Raw genomic sequence first — 19007 nt, 5'->3', positions numbered from 1 at the left:
CACTTGATGACTAATCCAGCTCTGTAGTTTACAAATACTGCTCCTCGACTTTATCCAACTGGATAATGAATAATGAATAAACAGCGGATGACCTAACGCCTAGTTTGTCGACGTTTTACTGCATCAAACGCCTATATACGTTTATTTCAATAGAATACTGCAATAACTGAACGTGGATGCTGTTTGATGTATTGCTACGGTAGTTTAGAACACCGAAGGTTACAATTTTAGAATGAGAAATTGTAAAGCTATGTTCATGGGTACAATATAAAATCTTGTACTAAGTTTTCAGATTTATTTTCTTAATTATGTGACATGCTAAAATTTTATTGTATTAAATGTAAAGGTTAGACGAAATCGCCAACTTAAGTGCTTTCTAATACTATATTAAATTTCTAACCTTCCTTACTTACTGTTTTAAAACAGTATTTGCCGCAAACATATTACAAACTTTGCTGAGTTGCTGTTCATAATATCAATTTGTTTATGTTCTTCAGCCAAATCGTTGTATTTTTAATTGTATTGGAAAAATTGATTTAAAATATTCATGTTAGTAAAAATTAAAAATATTCATGGTTCCTACTTTATTTGTTATTCGGGCTTATTGAAAATGTTTAGGGAAAATGACATTAAATATTGTGATATATATAATCCAATTTATGCAAAAAATATGACAAAGAACCTTATATCATTTATTCCCCCATTGTCTAGCGATGTGTCTATTTATTAGCTCCAAGCTTGTGTCCACGCATTCCGTCGCGTGAAAGTTTATTCGGGATAAATATTTTCTCGGGATATAAAGTAGCCTATAGAACTCGGGAGTAATGTAGCTTCCTATTAGTGAAAGTATTTTCAAAATCAGTTCAGTAGTTCCAGAGATTACCCCTTATAAACATACAAACAAATTCACAAACTTTATTACTTTATAATATTAGTATAGATTAGTTTATCAAACGCCACTCCAATTACGTATAATTTGTATCATTATTGACAGATATCTGCAATAATGTAATCTCATATAAAAATCTACAATAATTGAGTATTGCTTATCGTATTTTTAATTTTTCCATTTATTATCTTTAAACTCACTACTGTAATAATCGGATAAATTGCGCTGATTAATGAATCTCTCCAAGCCGAGAGCCACGGTTATTTACTAGTCTGATTTTTATAATTTTGTAGTTTAGTACAAATTTGGCTTGTTTATGAATGTATTTCTGACTGAAAGTGTGATGTTGCCGCTGCGACGTATTCTCTTATAGTAGTAGTAATGGCATTGAGGCCTATAAAATTAAAATTACTTTTTATTGATATTCATTTTTTTCGAAACTTACGCTTTTATATTTTACTAGCTGACCCGACAGACGTTGTCCCGTCTTAACTATGATATAATTTGCATCGCGCAAGATGTCAATCGCTGACAGTTATTTCAAACAATTGACAGTTATATAAAATTAATATTTTCTTTGAGTTTTCTTAAATTTTCTAATTTTCCGCGCAATTTTTGATTTTTTCTTTCATAAGAACCTTCTCCTGACACTAACAAACACAACATAAAAAAATAGTGAAATCGGTCCAGCAGTTCAAGCGTGATGGCGTGACCACGGGAAATAGGGATTCATTTTTATATATCGTATGCAAGATTTTGTCTGAGAAACAGTGGTTTTGGGGTGGGGAAGGCGCTTTTAAGGAGGCAATGAGATGCGTGAAGTAAACCTTTAAACGTGTTCACTTTTTGGCAGTGTTAAAAGGGGAGGGTACGCACGCGACGGCCCAGGGTGGGTGCTAAAGCCTTATTGCGAATGAACACCCCGCTTATACTTCAGAATGAAATACCTTGAGTTTATTTTATGTGTTAGATTTTACTGCATTTGCCACTGATTCAAATATTCAATTCTTTAAAATTAAATACCTATAGTAATAAAAACTGAAGAATCGTTCGTCTAATAACACTTGATGACTAATCCAGCTCTGTAGTTTACAAATACTGCTCCTCGACTTTATAACTGGATAATGAATAACAAATAAACAGCGGATGACCTAACGCCTAGTTTGTCGACGTTTAACTGCAACAAACGCCTATATATATATATATATATAGATATTTACGGTTCGAGTAATATATTGTAAAGAGTTATTTCAAGAAGATAAGTATGTGGTTTCATTTACAACAGTTTTCAATAAACGACCCTAATCTGAATCTTCAATCAGATTCCGGGAATAAACCAATAAAAAAAAACGTTCTGATTGGTTCACTTTTAAGATAGATCGAAAAAAGGATTTTTTATTGCAAATGGCTGTAAGTAAATGCCAAAATGACCCTGTATATTTGCAACCCACAATATTGCCGTGCTAAGCTCTGAGCGGTATCTCAAAAAAAAATTAAATTTTGATTTTTATGTTGTCAGATAGCTCAACGAAATACCCATCCAATGAACTTACCAAAATAACGGTATCTTGTTTAGAACTTGTTAAAAAAAACTTAAAAGAGTTTCTCTATCTCAGTTTTACATAAAAAACTATATTTAAAAAAACTTCAATTATCTTGAAATAAGGTTTCTCTAACATACAGCTTTTGCGCTTAGCACGGCAGAATAGTTTTGTCGGTGTCCGCGCAGTTTACGACCCATAAACCACTTGAACGACTGTCTACGGTGTATCCATGTATGTCCCACAATGGTCCCATTCATTACGATATGTTCAGACGTATATTTGCATTTGATGCTTTGTCGGCTGATTGATGTGCTATTCCAAATGTTTTAGTTGTGCCTTTTACCTGATAAGGTATTTTGTATTTAAAGATGTAATGTAACCTTCATTTGCTATTCTGATTCTGTTTAAGCTAAGTTTGGAAAAATACGAGTTTAGTTGCGATGTCTGTAGCCTAAATACAGTATTGGACTTTATTTGGGTTGTTTAAGGTTCCAATTAAACTAAACTTAATGGCTATTCTATTTGTCTTGTTTTTTTTATGTGGGCACTACAAAGTGACGTCATTGCACCTGATGGTAGTAGAGTGGAGTCCAATAGAATGTCGAATGACGAGAGATGATTACCCCATAACAGTCGATACAATTATGCCGCCCTGTTGGAGTTGTATGTAACAGTTTTAAGTGTTATTTCTTTTGCGTCTGGATGTTTTGGTAATAATGACAAGGTTATAAGTAAACCAAAATCGATCATAAAATTAGACTAGAAGCGGATTTATCACACGTTTTTATTACAATTGCAAGTATCCACTAGCTTACGTCACCACCATATCTACGAATACAAATAGCATAGCTATTCATACTGTTCACATTACCAAGCCTAGTCACCTTCAAACATTGTTAACTTCGACAATAGTCCGGCTCACTGCCCATTCGACCGCTGCGCCTAGCGCACCGTCCACCTGCATCGACCACGCACTACGTCACCCACTCACCTACCACAGCCCTCGAATAACCTGACCAATTTCTCAGTCCACATGTATCACCAGAAACAACAAATCCGTCTACATCGGGCCTTCAGACTACAATTGAAACAGATAAGAGCAGCATGAGAAAAAATGACGATGATGCAACCACCAACGAAAAGGAAAATGAAGCTTCCATATCCGACTGGATATCGGGCGGCCCGTATGGATCGAAGGGCGCTGTTCTGGTGTTCAGATCATGTGTCCTAGCCTCCCCGTACTCCGTCGCTGGAATCCACGACGAAAACAGTTGGCAACAATACTGGAACGACAATATTGCTGAACAAAGCCAAGAATATGGCGAGGCGGTTGGTTGCAGAGCCTCACGCGTTCAGTGTGCGACCGAAGACTATAATGCATGATGTTATGGAGACATTCGGCAACGGTGCTAAGTATCAAGGCCAGGCGTACGTGGTGCGACACGTGAGTGAGGCGGAGGTGCCGATGACCGAGTCTGTGGAGGAACAGGGACATGAGCCCAGGGAGCACAAGAGGGACATCGAGGATGTGCTCAACGATCTGAGCAAGATCACGCTCAAGAAACATTTGAATATAGAGAACACGACGGCTAATATAAAACCACCTGAAGATCCGCCGCCGCAGTCCGCTAAAGGTTAGTCTCATCAGTAAACTAATCAATGTACCGGGTTATTGGATGTTCAATTCCTCAAATAATATGTACTTAAGCATCATCATAATCAGCCTATATCTTTGTCCAATAGGACATAGGCCTCCTCCAATTTGCGCCATTTTACCCTGTCTTCGGCCTGTCGCATCCAGTTCTTGCCAGCGACCTTTTGCAGATCATCACACCAACTAGCTGGAGGGCGTCCTACACTACGTTTGCCGAGTCGTGGTCACCTTACTTTAGCTTTACATCTTCAATTAAAGTCACATTCTTCCTCAGATCAAAAAGAAGACAAAAAAGGCAAGAAGTGTAAAGGCAAGAACAAACGCAAGAACGGTCCTACCCAGAGGATAGCGTCACCAGTGTTGGACAGCGACGACTCCGAGCATCTCCTCGTGAAGGACGTTGACAGTGTTAAGGTAATAATTATTAACGTTATAGATTATTAATATTATGGTATCTTACGTATCGGAATGAGGATTTTATAGTACTTCAAAGCTTTGTAGGTTTCTCTACCACGAATTGTCCGGTATTGGTATCTCCGGAAAAGGTAGATTTGTCGTGGAAACTTAGCCCACAATCTTTTATCAAGGTGCATTAAATGTGTTTCGCCGACTGCACATTGGAGTAAGCAAACGACCGGTGGTAGAAGAAGATTTTATATCTTATGGGTTGCTGGAGCAAAAAATATGACTTCTTAAAATATAACGAGTATTCCAAAAGACTAGTACACCACCGCATTTCAAGCTCAAGAATGTTTAGTGTGATTACTTCATAGTTTAATTACTTAGTCCTGATAAAGTTGCGTCTAAAAATAATTGGTTGCACGAACAATAGTATGATTTGTATAATGGTTTTAAATACGTAACTCTAAACATGACCCAACAGTAGTTTCCTCAGGTCCTGGAGAGCACCCACATGCCGGCGAGGCTGCTCAAGATCACGTACAAGCTGGTGAACACGGAGACGAAGCTCCTGCACCGGTTGCTCCAGGCCCACGGTCTGCAGGAGACCGTGTCGGATTCCAAAGACTTCAATCTCATGTGGTCCGGTCTTCATCCGAAGCCCGATGTGCTGAGGTCGCTGTCGCCATACCAGCGGGTCAATCATTTCCCAAGGTCAGTTCATGATTGTGGTGCTGGTGAGCGAATCTTGGTATTTCAAATTCGTTTCATGGGTTGACTTTGATTTTCTACACGATATGACGATAGACCTCTATGTATCTGGAGTGCAATTAAATATGCAAATCACGTGCACCATTAGCATCAGTCCTGGATTTGCAAATAGGCCGTATAGGCCGCGGCCTATGGACGGCACCCTAATAGAGGCGGCAAATTTGAGAGGACCCTCACTCAATTTAATTAATCATTCGTTTATTTAACTTGAGTGCCTTCCATAATAAAAACAAATGGAAAATTATTAAGTATTTTAGGAACCTACATACATACATATACGTACCTAAATGGGCCGGTGGAAATAAAGTGGCCTACACTCATAAAAAATATAAATCCGGCACTGATTAGCACTGCTGCCCCCTTTGATGATATAGGCGTGAGTATAATACTTTAAGACTTAGATCTTATTTGGAAAATGATGTAATAAAAGTGTCTTAATGTTTTGTACCTGTAAACAAAGTTATCCTCAAGAGACTTGCTTGAAGATTTAACAGGCTTTATAATTGTTTGTGAAGATTAAAGATAAGGCACGTGAGAAGATATAATGTTTATTTTTGCCGCCAAGCAGCAGTGTGTCGTCACTGTTGTGTTCCGGTTTAAAGGACATTGTAACCAGTGTAACTACTGGACATAATAAGACTTAACATGTCGTATCTCAGGATGGCGAGCGCAGTGGAATACCAAACAATACTTTGTAATTAAAGGTGTTGGATCGTGTTTCTGCTGTTTATGGGCGGTCGTATCGCTTACCATCAAGCTCGTCTCGTCATTCAAAACAATAAAAAAGTAGATAGTTTTTTTTATCTTATACGGCAAAATTTCGCGGATGACGACCGTCTAGATTTTGCGTTCTCAGATATGAAACAAGATGCAATCTCGTAAGGTATCCAGTTTAGTTTAATGTGAAGAGTTACTATAAACGTTACGTAGTTCGGTGTTATTATCCGGTGCGCTAAAATTGTGATATCAGATATTGAATATGAACTTGAAATCAAGTAACTACACAAAACTAGATTTTAGGTATTTTCTATTTCAACTCTCTCCCGACGTTTCAAAGACTGCAGCAGTGGTTAAGGGTCCATATGACCCGACTTCTGCCGCGGCTTACCTTTATTTAGAATTTATCTAGAATCTAATTATCATTAAAACTATTTGCAGACCGCATTCATACATATAAAAGCGGCGATAGCCTAGTTGGGTGTGGAACGGACTGCCAAGACGAATGTCGACAGGTTCAAATCCCATGGCCACACTCCTCTGACTTTTCTAGAATCATGTGTGTATTCTTTGTGAATTATCGTTCGCTTTAACGGTGAAGGAAAAAATCGTGAGGAAACCTGCACATCTCAGAAGTTCTCTATAGGAATTTCGAAGGTGTGTTAAGTCTACCAATCCGCAATAGACCAGCGTGGTGGACTAAGGCCTAATCCCTCTCAGTAGTAGAGGAGGCCCGTGCTCAGCAGTGGGCAAGTATATCTGGTGCGCTAAAATTGTGATATCAGATATTGAATATTTAAAATTTGAAATCAAGTAACTAAACAAAACTAGTTTTCTAGATCTCGCGGTTTTTTCTATTTCTACTCTCTCCCGACGTTTCAAAGGCTGCAGCAGTGGCAAGGGTCCATATGACCCGACTCCTGCCAACATCCCTTTATACATAAATACATAGTATCACGGCTCTATCCCATAGGGGTAGGCAGACTATGGATTGCCAATACTTCGCCTTACGTAGAATCTAATTATCATTAGAATAATTTGCAAACCGCATTCATACGTATTAGTACCTAAATGTTGTGTCGGGTTCCTTTTCGGAGTACTTCACCTTTCGCCACTGCTCAGGCTTCATGGTCACGGGGCGGACTGAGGTGTTGGTATTCTTAAAAGTCAGCTACAATACCTACATTTTACAATTATACTAAATGTTAAAAATTGTGTAAACATAAGAAATCGTAATCAAGTAGCATTTATTTCGTCATCGCGTTTTAAAGTTCATATTACGGTTATTGGTGAAAGGTACAATCGAGATGGTTCTTCGAAATACATTAAAAATAAAGTATACTTATTGGAGTTGAGGGGGATCAGGATTCCTTACGCCACAAGTAATGTTAAGTCAAGTTAACAAGTATGTAATGCACATCAACGCGTTCATGACAATTTCAATTGGCACATAGGATTCAATTCCACGCTAATTTATAGTGTTATAGAGAATAAGGTCCTTGGGGCTGTTCCTGCCTATGATAATTATCGCTCATACTATGACTAACAAACTTGCTATTGACAGCATAAAATTACTTTCGAATATCCAAGATATTTTCTTTTATTATATGTATACTTAGTCTGGCCATAAATACTGTTACACTTAATTATAAAAAAATATTACATTTGAATTTCGAATCTGTCATTTTTATACGATTGTTCATTGTGTTTTCTCATTTTGGCGCCAATACATTGTAAAATATTTTGCGATATTAAAATGGTGTGGGGTGATAAAGAGAACCGAATCGCTGTGATAGCATTACACAAAGTAGGTATGGAGCCAAATGCAATTTTTAAAACTCTCCATACACTTGGTATTAGTAAAATGTTTGTGTACCGGGCTATTAATAGGTACAATGAGACCTCCTCTGTTTGTGACAGAAAAGATCTGGCCGTCCACGTAGTGTTCGTACGAAAAAGGTGGTCAAAGCAGTAAGGGAAAGAATTCGAAGAAATCCTGTCCGAAAGCAAAAGATTTTATCTCGGGAAATGAAGATAGCACCTAGAACCATGTCGCGTATTTTAAAAGATGACTTAGGACTTGCAGCCTATAAGAGACGCACTGGCCATTTCTTAACTGATAATTTAAAGAAGAATAGGGTGGTAAAATCGAAACAACTACTGAAGCGGTACGCAAAGGGAGGTCACAGAAAAATTTTGTTTACGGATGAGAAAATTTTTACAATTGAGCAACATTTTAACAAACAAAATGACCGTATTTATGCTCAAAGCTCTAAGGAAGCTTCCCAATTAGTCGACAGAGTGCAACGTGGACATTATCCGACTTCAGTGATGGTTTGGTGGGGTGTTAGCTATGAAGGAGTGACTGAGCCATATTTTTGTGAAAAAGGTATCAAAACATCGGCACAAGTGTATCAAGATACCATTCTTGAGAAGGTAGTTAAGCCCCTTAACATCACCATGTTCAATAACCAAGTATGGTCCTTCCAGCAAGACTCGGCGCCGGGTCATAAAGCTCGGTCCACGCAGTCTTGGTTGAATCGAACGTTTCGGACTTCATCAGAGCTGAAGACTGGCCGTCGTCTAGTCCCGATCTTAATCCGCTGGATTATGATTTGTGGTCAGTTTTAGAGAGTACAGCTTGCTCTAAACGCCATGATAATTTGGAGTCCCTAAAACAATCTATACGATTGGCAGTGAAGAATTTTCCCATGGAAAGAGTGCGTGCTTCTATTGATAACTGGCCTCATCGTTTAAAGGACTGTATTGCAGCCAATGGAGACCACTTCGAATAAGCTTTTTATATTTTTAATTGTTTTATATTTATGTATTAAACTGACACACTGTAAAAGTAATAAATGTTATTTGCAGTTAACAATTTTCTTTTTTCTTTATTACAATATTTATGGCAAGACTAGGTATAGGTTATTCATATTTTAAAAAATATTGTTATAGTACTTCATAGTTATGTAATGTCCGATAGCGTATCACGCCTCAGCCACTCAATAGATACAAGATATAATAACTAAAAAGTATTCAACTTTACTCTTTGTAGCATACAGGGTTCATTTTATCAAAATCAATCCACTGAATCAAAGATATATATTCAATAAACCACGTCACGCGTATTCTGTCACGCGATGGTGTATTGGGATTGGAAAACAGACTTTTACGTGAAAGCTAGTGAATACATAAAAGAACATTATACAGGATGCTCTGCCCTTCCTACGTCCACCAATGATCAAACAATATCCAATAACCCCAACTGACAGTGACCCATGTTAGGGCCAAGATGCTCAAGCGCCTGCTGGAGGCCCACGGGCTTCTCGAGGCGCACCACGACGCCACCGACTGGACACTCATGTGGTCCGGACCTCTCATACCGTACAATGTGTTGAGGTCCATGAACACGTATCAAAAGGTCAACCATTTTCCAAGGTAATAGCACTGAGCATGAAGTTTGCACTGTATAATGGGCTTCTAAGGCTAGTTTTGTTAGGAGTCTAATTCTGTGCACAATTGTAACACTGTGTGGTGGGAATTACGGTTGGAGTGAGAAGGGGCAAGAGTGGGGGATATAGTTATAATTAGATTATATGTTGACAAAAAATTGTAGCTGACATGTATTTTTTGCTATCTCGTTCATCATATCTTGCCATGCCGGAAGAAAATTATGTTATTTTACTATTGTTATCCCTATAGATTGTATTTTTGTCTGAAGTTTGTCGTAAATTGTCGATGTAGTTTGAAGTTATTATTGCGCATGACCTTCCATGTGCAATAACGTTATGTTTTATGCGCGAACAATAGTAATGGATGGTCAATAAGCAGACTCCACTATACTAAAATATTTGCAGCATTCATAGTCAGTTAGTAGTTATATTTAATGAAGATATCAATATGTAATAAACATTTTCTCTATAAAAATATTCTGAACACGATTGATTAAAAGTACGTACAAATTAATAAAAAAAATTATTATAAAGCTTTAACCATTTACTCCTACCATGGACTTAAGCTTCCAAGGCACATCGCGCTTATACACAACGCCTTAAACAAATACCGCTTTAAGGAAACACCCTGTATATCCCTCTTGTTACAGATCCTACGAGCTGACGAGAAAAGATAAGTTGTTTAAGAACATAGAAAAATGCAATATTTTCGCGGGTTGAAACATTTTGATTTCATCCCCACTACTTTTCTGATGCCGGTTGAGTATAAGGAGCTGTGTTCGACCCACTACAGGACCAAAGGGCCTTTGGATGGTGAAGCCCGCTGCCTCCAGTAGGGGCAGGGGCATCTATATTGTTAATACGGTGAGTTTTAGAGAGAGTATTTGTATAAATTAAATTTTGCATTGAAAATGTTTGGTATTTTTGCGTTCAAAAATTTGATAATCGTTTTCTAAGTTTAATTTCTTTTGTGTATCGAATTATATCAGTATTTATTTACAAATCACTTTGTTTAGAAACATGATTAAATCGAGTAGTACAAATTAAATCAATAAACATATACTTACAGCTTATACATATACAGAATAATACCATCGTTATACACTCGGACAAATTCGATCATTTTGATATTTCTTATAGTTATACATCCTGTATAAAGATGTGAGAACATAGATTATTTTTGGATTTGGAATAAAGGTAACTCCTTTGTCAGATTTAACATAATTCATCATTTAATTGCAGCCAGAACAAATACCAAAAGGCGAGAATGTGGTGGTAGCAAAATATATAGACAAACCTCTCCTCATCGGTGGTCACAAATGCGACCTGAGGCTGTACGTGTGCGTGACCTCAATGGACCCTCTGCTGATCTATCTGTACGAGGAGGGCCTCGTCAGGTTCGCTACAGTGAAGTACGACCACACCAACAAGAACCTGTGGAACCCTTGCATGCATCTGTGCAACTACAGCATAAATAAATACCACACCGATTATATCAAGTGAGTGGGGTTTTATACCTTATAGTGTGTGGTTTAAGATTATGTTTTAAAAGCATGAAAGGAATTTAGCAGATTTATTTGTTCATGTATATGAATTTATTAGACAGAATAATTTCTTAAGATGTAAAATATATTTGCATTTATACAGGATGTTGCAAAAAGAGGGTATTAAAATTAAATCAAGTATAAAGAGGATGTTTATACGTAGAGTAAAAAATATGACACATTTAATACATAATTTTAAAAACTTTGGAAGTTGTGTTATGTCGCTCTACAGAAAAGTATAAATATTTATAGTTTTAATTTAATGTCTCTTTTTGCCTTGTAATATAACCTAACTTAGAAGTAAGTTATATACGTCAAAATTCTTTTTATTCTAGATGCGACGACCCAAACGCGGGCAATATAGGCCACAAGTGGACCCTGTCAGCACTCCTGCGCCACCTCCGCAAGCAGGGCCGCAACACCACCGCGCTGATGGCGTCCATCGAGGACCTGGTGGTGAAGTCCATCCTGTCGTCCGCGCAGACCATCACCGCCGCGGCGAGGGTGTTCGTGCCCAACTTGTTTAATTGTTTTGGTGAGTGGTTTTATACACACACACACACACACACACACACACAATCACGTTATCCCCGAAAGGGTAGGCGCAGGCGCAACTGGTGCACCGCAGTGGCGAAGGATGAAATATTTCAAAAGGTAACCCGAAGCAACAAATGGCCTTAGGTAACACATCGCGGCCAATTTAACAGAAAACAAAACCTAGGACAAACGTAAATAATTTTAAAAGGGAAGACGGTAGGAATCTGGTTGTATGGACGCTACGCCACTGGTGCACCGACATTTCGCCACGTGATAAGGCAAGAGCTTATCGCCATTTCGGACACAAATTCCAGTCTCCAGGCTAATACACTCAGTATTAGATAAAAAACACAATATCACTGGCCAACCTAGGGATCGAACCCGAGACCTCAGCACCGCAGTCGTACCGTAACAACTACGCCACCGAGACAGTCATAGCTTTATTGTGTAGTATGTTCCATTGAAGATATTTCACGAAGCATTTCACTTTTTTCATTACCATAAAGCAGCAGCGACATATGGTCCATATATCCCGATTCCTGCCGGTTCCCTTTTGGAAAATTCCGACTTTCGCCACTGATACCTAGACATTTTCATTAACTGTCTTTAATATATTATTAAAAGAAGTAATGTGAGACGGAGACAGATAAATAGCCGAAGGAACATTGCTTATGATTTTAGCAGTTCTATTCCCGCATCTAAACTAATTTCTGAGTAATTTACGTTTATATTGTTTTTTTCTTTCAGAGTTATTCGGATACGATATATTAGTGGACGACATGTTAAAGCCCTGGCTGTTGGAAATCAATCTGTCGCCAAGGTAAGCGTCACTTTACTTTCTTTAGAACTGAATGGCGAGATAATGATTCTAATTTAAGCGCCTGATGATGATCAATAGCAAAACGTAACACTTTAGTATCATGATTGAGGACAGGACCTAGTAATTGCGATAGTTTATATATGCTTTAAGTTAGTTTACTATATGTATATTTGAATAGAATAATCATACAAAAGCGGCCGCACCCCGTATACCATTCTACAATCGTTAACGCTAACATTTTATTTAAGATTGACATATCATAGCGATACACTTATCGATAGGATATCTCATTCTCATATTTTCTTTCGTTTTCCATTAGCGTTATCGATTGTAGAACGACATCTCGGTTACAGTCCCATGTAGGGAGGTTTATAAATATTTTATTAATGAGTACTAGAAAGTTGTCTCGAGTTGTGCGGGCTGTACTAAGACTGTAAGTGATTGGTCCGTAGCCTGGCGTGCGAGAGTCCGCTGGACGCGCGAGTGAAGTCCGCCTTGCTGGCCGACACGCTGACGCTGGTGGGGCTGCCGGCCGTGCCCATGGCCAAGGCGGAGCTGTCCGAGAGGACCACCAGCCTCAAGATGAGGATCGGCGCCGTGAGTATACGGGTTACTTTAAGCTACGTCTAGGTACTCTAAAGATGCTTTGAGATATCTAATTTCTTCGAAAGTTGGACCGAAAAGTATGGACCTACAACCGTGCTAAAATTTAATTTGGATAGACATCTAGGGTCATTTATCGTGGCGATTTATAGCATATGAAAGTTTGCTAAATATTGTATTGATTTTTTACAAAATCATAGTTGCTATCGATAAAGTATCGATACTTTTATTTGAATATTTTTAATCGATTTATCCCTTATATGGATATGGTATGGCTCGCCCACTATCACATCATAGTAAACGCATGGCGGAAAATAGATGCATCAGTTGCTTTACTGCCTAGTCCATTAGTGATAAAAGACTCGAGTGTAACCCTTATATCTATTATAATATTAAAAACTATAGTACTTTAATTAGCATAAGTTTAACATAGGAAGTGCAGCCACGTGTCCTGGAAGTGGACCGTGTCGGTAAACAGTTAAATGCTGAAGACGCAATAAAACGTCAATGCTCACCGCACAATGGGGCCGGCGTGCAATAGTTACGCGTCCTGTGTTACCAAACTGTTCTTATTTATTACTACTGCTCTCAATACATAATGTTTATTTTATGTAGATGTACTACAGTAGGTCGTTTGAATATACATTATCATTTAAAATTGATGAAAACAAATGAGTTTCCAGGATACAGGGTGTTCCAAAAAGTTGAGATCATGTTATTTCAACTACTTACTTTATTCTTATATTATATTCTGAGTATTAAATCGGAGTTGATTTTTGGGTAATATACGTAAATATTTATCAATATTATTGCTTCATAACTAATTTTAAGAATAAAAACAAACATAATTGATTATGCAATTTCGAAAAGGACAAATCTTATAAATATAAAATATCTAGAAATGTATATATAGTAACAAATAATAACAAAACTTCTCTAACAAAATATTTTTTTTTTTACAGTAAATTTTTTTTTTACAATACTTTAAAAAATAATAAGTTTTTTTCCACTTGCGGAACTTTTTACATTTTCAAACATGTTCCCTTTTCGACATTGCATATTCAATTAATCTTTACATTTTTAATCAGTCTTGTGGGTCGTTTTAGTCATTTTTATTTTCCAAACATGCGGGTTATATGAACCGGCCAGATAATAACCATCTCTCGGCCACTCCACTTGTAGGTCCAAGGGAATCACTACGCTGGCACGTATACAAAAATCATCAGTTCAATTTTTCCACAGTGTCGTCGCGTACACTCGGCAGAAAACGTATGCGTCCGCGGCAAGAGTAACAGCGTGAACGGCCAGGCGAACGGACAGGGGCAGGGTCCCCTGGCGGGGGTGCTCACTGGAGAGGAGCTGCGCCTGGTGAGGTCTGTCAGGGCGCAGTACGCGAGGAGGGGCGGCTTCGTCAGGATATTCCCCAGTCAGAACTCTTGGCAGAAGTATTCGCAGTACCTTGGTGAGTTTATATAACGTTTTGGATATTGCAGGTGTTATAATAGCACACACAGATCATCACGCATTTAACCCAGACGGGGTATGCAGAAGTGCAACCAGAGCACTCACTTTTCGCCAAGTGGGTTCCGCCTCATGATGTGATGGGACGCACCTATCGCCGTATCGGACACAAATTCCAGACTTCGGGCTGATACTGAGCAGAAAAAAACAATATAAATTTGCCCAACCCGAGATTCGAACTCAGGACTTCAGAACACCGCCGAACCGCGCATGCAGTACAACTACACCACCGAGGTAGTCATAATAGCAATTCAATAGAAATAGTTATTATTTCCAATCGAGATTTTTCATCTATTATTTTTAAAAGGAAACTAAATCTATTTTGTATAATTTCCGAGATCAAAAGAAAGTACATTGTTCGCTAACTACTTCAATGAGGTTTACATAAATAAGTTTTAAAGAATAAAAAAAAATTTACCTGGTACTTTACCAACAAGCTAATGACAAACGAAATACACTGCATATATTTGAGCTGTAATTGAGTGCTGTAGCTGTATCACTGCATTGAATCAATTTTCCGGCCAATGAAATTATACTGGTCCAATTGTCTACCTGCAAGCGACGATAGCCTAGTTGGGTGTGGAATGGACTAAACAAGACTAATGTCCGCTGGCTACAAACCTAAGAGCATACACCACATTATGTGTGTAATTCTTTGTGAATTATCGCTTTTTATAATAGTAAAGAAAAATATCGCGAGGACCCCGGCATACCTGGGAAGTTCTTTATAGGTAATTCGATGATATAGAAGTCTACAAATCCGCACTAGGCCAACGTGGTGGACTAAGGCCTAATCCCCTCTCAGTAGTAGTCCAGCAGTGGGACAGTATATAATACAGGGTTGATAATTGTCTGCAGATCCAGTGACCGGCATCCCGGTGTGCTCGACGTCGCTGAACAACAACATTCCCTACCAGGTGGTGCAGCACAACTATAACCTGCTGGTGCACTCGCACGTGCTGCCACACTTCCAGCACGCCACCGTCGCCACCAGCCTCACCGACACGCCGCAGAGGTGCTGCGTCGCAATATAGATCTTACCCTTATAATAATTAAGCTTATCGATATGTTTGATTTTATTTTCACTTACAGCTTTTTAGTAAACAATCTCAATAGCTTTTTTGACCTATCTTAAAAATGAACCAATCAGAATAAAGTTTTTTTTTGACATACTTACAAATGAGCTATTTTGATTGGTTCATTCTCGGGATCGGATTGAAGATTGAGATTGGGATCGTTTATTGAAATCGGCCGTTAGTAGTCAACGGTTGGTAGAATGATGGTACAGATTAGCATAGTCTGACTCGATGAAGGGCTATAACACTTACTGCAACTTACAAGTGTATGTGTGGCAGGCTGAAGCGGTACGAGGCGGTGAGCATCACGTCCACGGCGCCCGCCATCAGCCTCGGCGAGCCCGCGCCGCCGCGCCACCACGACACGCGCCGCGCCAAGGAGCTGGTCAAGCGCCAGCTGCACGACGGCATGAAGCTCACGTGAGTGGCGCTCCTAGTTCATACACATCATTGCAGGATGAACAGACTACTGTCCGCTGAGAATTGACGAGCTTCACCACTCGGTGGTATAAAATGCGTGCCACTGCTGATCCAGGGTTATAGGGGTTCCCGGGCAGCAGACGCTCTTTCCAGCCTGCTACACTCTACTTGGAAGGTCCTGGCATCCCTTGGCGAAGGTTACACCACGGTGTTGTGCGATCCATGGCACTATATGGCAGCCCCGTCTGGGCCGACGCCCAGAGAACTGCCGGCTCCCCGCCCTTTGAAAATACAGCAAAGTGCCAGGGCATGGCGGTTGGCGATTCTGTTTGGAGACATTTGGCTTCTCGTAGTCTATTTTTCCCCAACACAGACGCCTAATAGAATTCGAGGCCTTTCTCATTCACCCAAGGTCTCTGGTGGAATAAGGTCAACCTCGTCCAATGATCGTCGCTGGTAACTTCAACGTGAAATCAGTGGTCTGGGGTTCGCCGGCGATCGACAATCGTTGTGAAGTCTAGGAGGAATGGGCGATGTTCTTCGGCCTGGTTGTCTTGAACAGGGTCGGTGAACACGTGCGTGCGACACAAAGGCGGGTCAACTGTTGATTTATCGTTTAGGTGTTTCGCCATCGCACGTAGTATTCGGGGCTGTAGAGTTCTCGAGGGCATTGAGACATTGTTGGATTATCGTTACATCAGATTCGACGTCCCTGCATCTATGGCCCGTGGCGGGCCGTTCGTCATTAATGCACAACGTGCGAATCAAGCATATTGTGGTGACCCCCGGGGTGCACGGCAGCTTGGAAGTTAGGCGTTATACTACCGTTGACGCTGAGAGCGTCCTTCAGTGAGCGGGGGCTTCATTCTTATACTAATACTCAAGTGTACGCGTGGTGTTGCAGTCGCGGCGAGGGTCGTCGCGCGTTCGGCCTGTACCTGACGCACGTGCTGAAGCGCCTGTCGAGCGGGGCGGAGGCGGCGGCGCGCCACGCCGGCCTCGTGCTGCGCTTCCTGCAGCGAGCCTCCGCCGCGCTGCGCGTGCCCTACAACCTCAAGGTTAGCTCAACGCTATGTCGCACGCACACACGCACCATCAGCCACACACATAAACTCAAGCGCGCACGCATACACGCGTGCACCCACACGCGCCCATGTACGCACATATGCCGTGCGCACACACACGCACACAATCACACACGCGAACACACTGGCACATCATCAAACACACACAGAGAGAGAGATCATCAAACACACACACACACACGTGCTCGCAAACACATACACACACATACGCAAACATACATACTTCATCCCCAAATGAGCATATCAAATTACAAATTCCGGGCTGGTACGTAATAAATAACCTAACATGATTTACCCGATACAAACAACGCTATCAAAGCATTCAAATTGTTACATTAAAAATAAATATGTATGTGTATGCATGTCCAGGGTCCGCCCGCGAAGATGTGCGACAAGGACCGCTGCGCCGTGATCGCGAAGCAGCTGAACGACTTCCTGTACATGTACTACCGCGAGACCGACCTCTACACCGACAGCGAGGACAAGGACGGATGCGTCTCCAACATACACTTCGCGCAGTTCCTCTACTCCGCCAGGTGAGAAGACAACCCGGTCTGATACCGTCTCTAAACTACATTTCTTCTAAGTCCTTAATTGTATAGGCATGCATTTTAAGATTTTTTAAAATTTAATTATTGAAAGAAACGGCTAAGAATTCAATAGAAAAAGTTTAAGTATGTTACCAATTATATTATGTTTCATAACATACAACTATATATTTGTAGACTTTTAGAATTTTAAAATCCGATGTAAAATGTCATCGATCCGTATTCACACTTCCCGCGACATCATTCAAACCGAAACATACTGCCATCCATCCCGTACACACTGCTGTTCACCAATAAATAATAATTCTCTATTGTTCCACAGTGAGGCGGACCTTGAAGAGGTTTTGTTACTAGTGCTGAAGCTAGATAACTACACGGCGTCGTTCCTGGGTGACTCGCGCAACCAGCTGTGCGTGGACCTCCCGCCCGCCAGGCTGTGTCCCGAGCCGGCCGCCAGGCACACGCTGCTCAAACACCTGGCCGCGCTGGCGCCACTCAACACCAGGCGATATAGGTACAGTACCATACCAGCTGTACGTGGACCTCCCGCCCGCCAGGCTGTGTCCCGAGCCGGCTGCCAGGCACACGCTGCTCAAACACCTGGCCGCGCTGGCGCCACTCAACACCAGGCGATATAGGTACAGTACCATACCAGCTGTATGTGGACCTCCCGCCCGCCAGGCTGTGTCCCGAGCCGGCCGCCAGGCACACGCTGCTCAAACACCTGGCCGCGCTGGCGCCACTCAACACCAGGCGATATAGGTACAGTACCATACCAGCTGTACGTGGACCTCCCGCCCGCCAGGCTGTGTCCCGAGCCGGCTGCCAGGCACACGCTGCTCAAACACCTGGCCGCGCTGGCGCCACTCAACACCAGGCGATATAGGTACAGTACCATACCAGCTGTATGTGGACCTCCCGCCCGCCAGGCTGTGTCCCGAGCCGGCCGCCAGGCACACGCTGCTCAAACACCTGGCCGCGCTGGCGCCACTCAACACCAGGCGATATAGGTACAGTACCATACCAGCTGTATGTGGACCTCCCGCCCGCCAGGCTGTGTCCCGAGCCGGCCGCCAGGCACACGCTGCTCAAACACCTGGCCGCGCTGGCGCCACTCAACACCAGGCGATATAGGTACAGTACCATACCAGCTGTATGTGGACCTCCCGCCCGCCAGGCTGTGTCCCGAGCCGGCCGCCAGGCACACGCTGCTCAAACACCTGGCCGCGCTGGCGCCACTCAACACCAGGCGATATAGGTACAGTACCATACCAGCTGTATGTGGACCTCCCGCCCGCCAGGCTGTGTCCCGAGCCGGCCGCCAGGCACACGCTGCTCAAACACCTGGCCGCGCTGGCGCCACTCAACACCAGGCGATATAGGTACAGTACCATACCAGCTGTATGTGGACCTCCCGCCCGCCAGGC

General features: G+C 41.3%; 1 protein-coding gene across 1 annotated transcript in view; it reads left to right on the top strand.

Annotated features, from left to right (window-relative positions):
* Positions 1 to 19007, top strand: part of LOC115449323 (tubulin polyglutamylase TTLL5) — a 46740-nt gene that overhangs the window by 22445 nt on the left and 5288 nt on the right. Inside the window, 17 exon segments of the mRNA XM_037438182.1 lie at positions 3462 to 3669; positions 3671 to 4067; positions 4362 to 4501; positions 4983 to 5200; positions 10077 to 10117; positions 10120 to 10232; positions 10234 to 10290; positions 10669 to 10925; positions 11306 to 11505; positions 12255 to 12327; positions 12780 to 12924; positions 14173 to 14392; positions 15310 to 15466; positions 15807 to 15947; positions 16852 to 17005; positions 17402 to 17568; positions 17903 to 18094. Coding sequence (XP_037294079.1) covers positions 3462 to 3669; positions 3671 to 4067; positions 4362 to 4501; positions 4983 to 5200; positions 10077 to 10117; positions 10120 to 10232; positions 10234 to 10290; positions 10669 to 10925; positions 11306 to 11505; positions 12255 to 12327; positions 12780 to 12924; positions 14173 to 14392; positions 15310 to 15466; positions 15807 to 15947; positions 16852 to 17005; positions 17402 to 17568; positions 17903 to 18094 — 2880 coding nt within the window.

The sequence above is a fragment of the Manduca sexta genome, chromosome 13 (assembly GCF_014839805.1).
Source record: "Manduca sexta isolate Smith_Timp_Sample1 chromosome 13, JHU_Msex_v1.0, whole genome shotgun sequence".
Taxonomy (NCBI): Eukaryota; Metazoa; Arthropoda; class Insecta; order Lepidoptera; family Sphingidae; genus Manduca; species Manduca sexta.
This window is presented reverse-complemented; position numbering and strand designations above follow the sequence as displayed.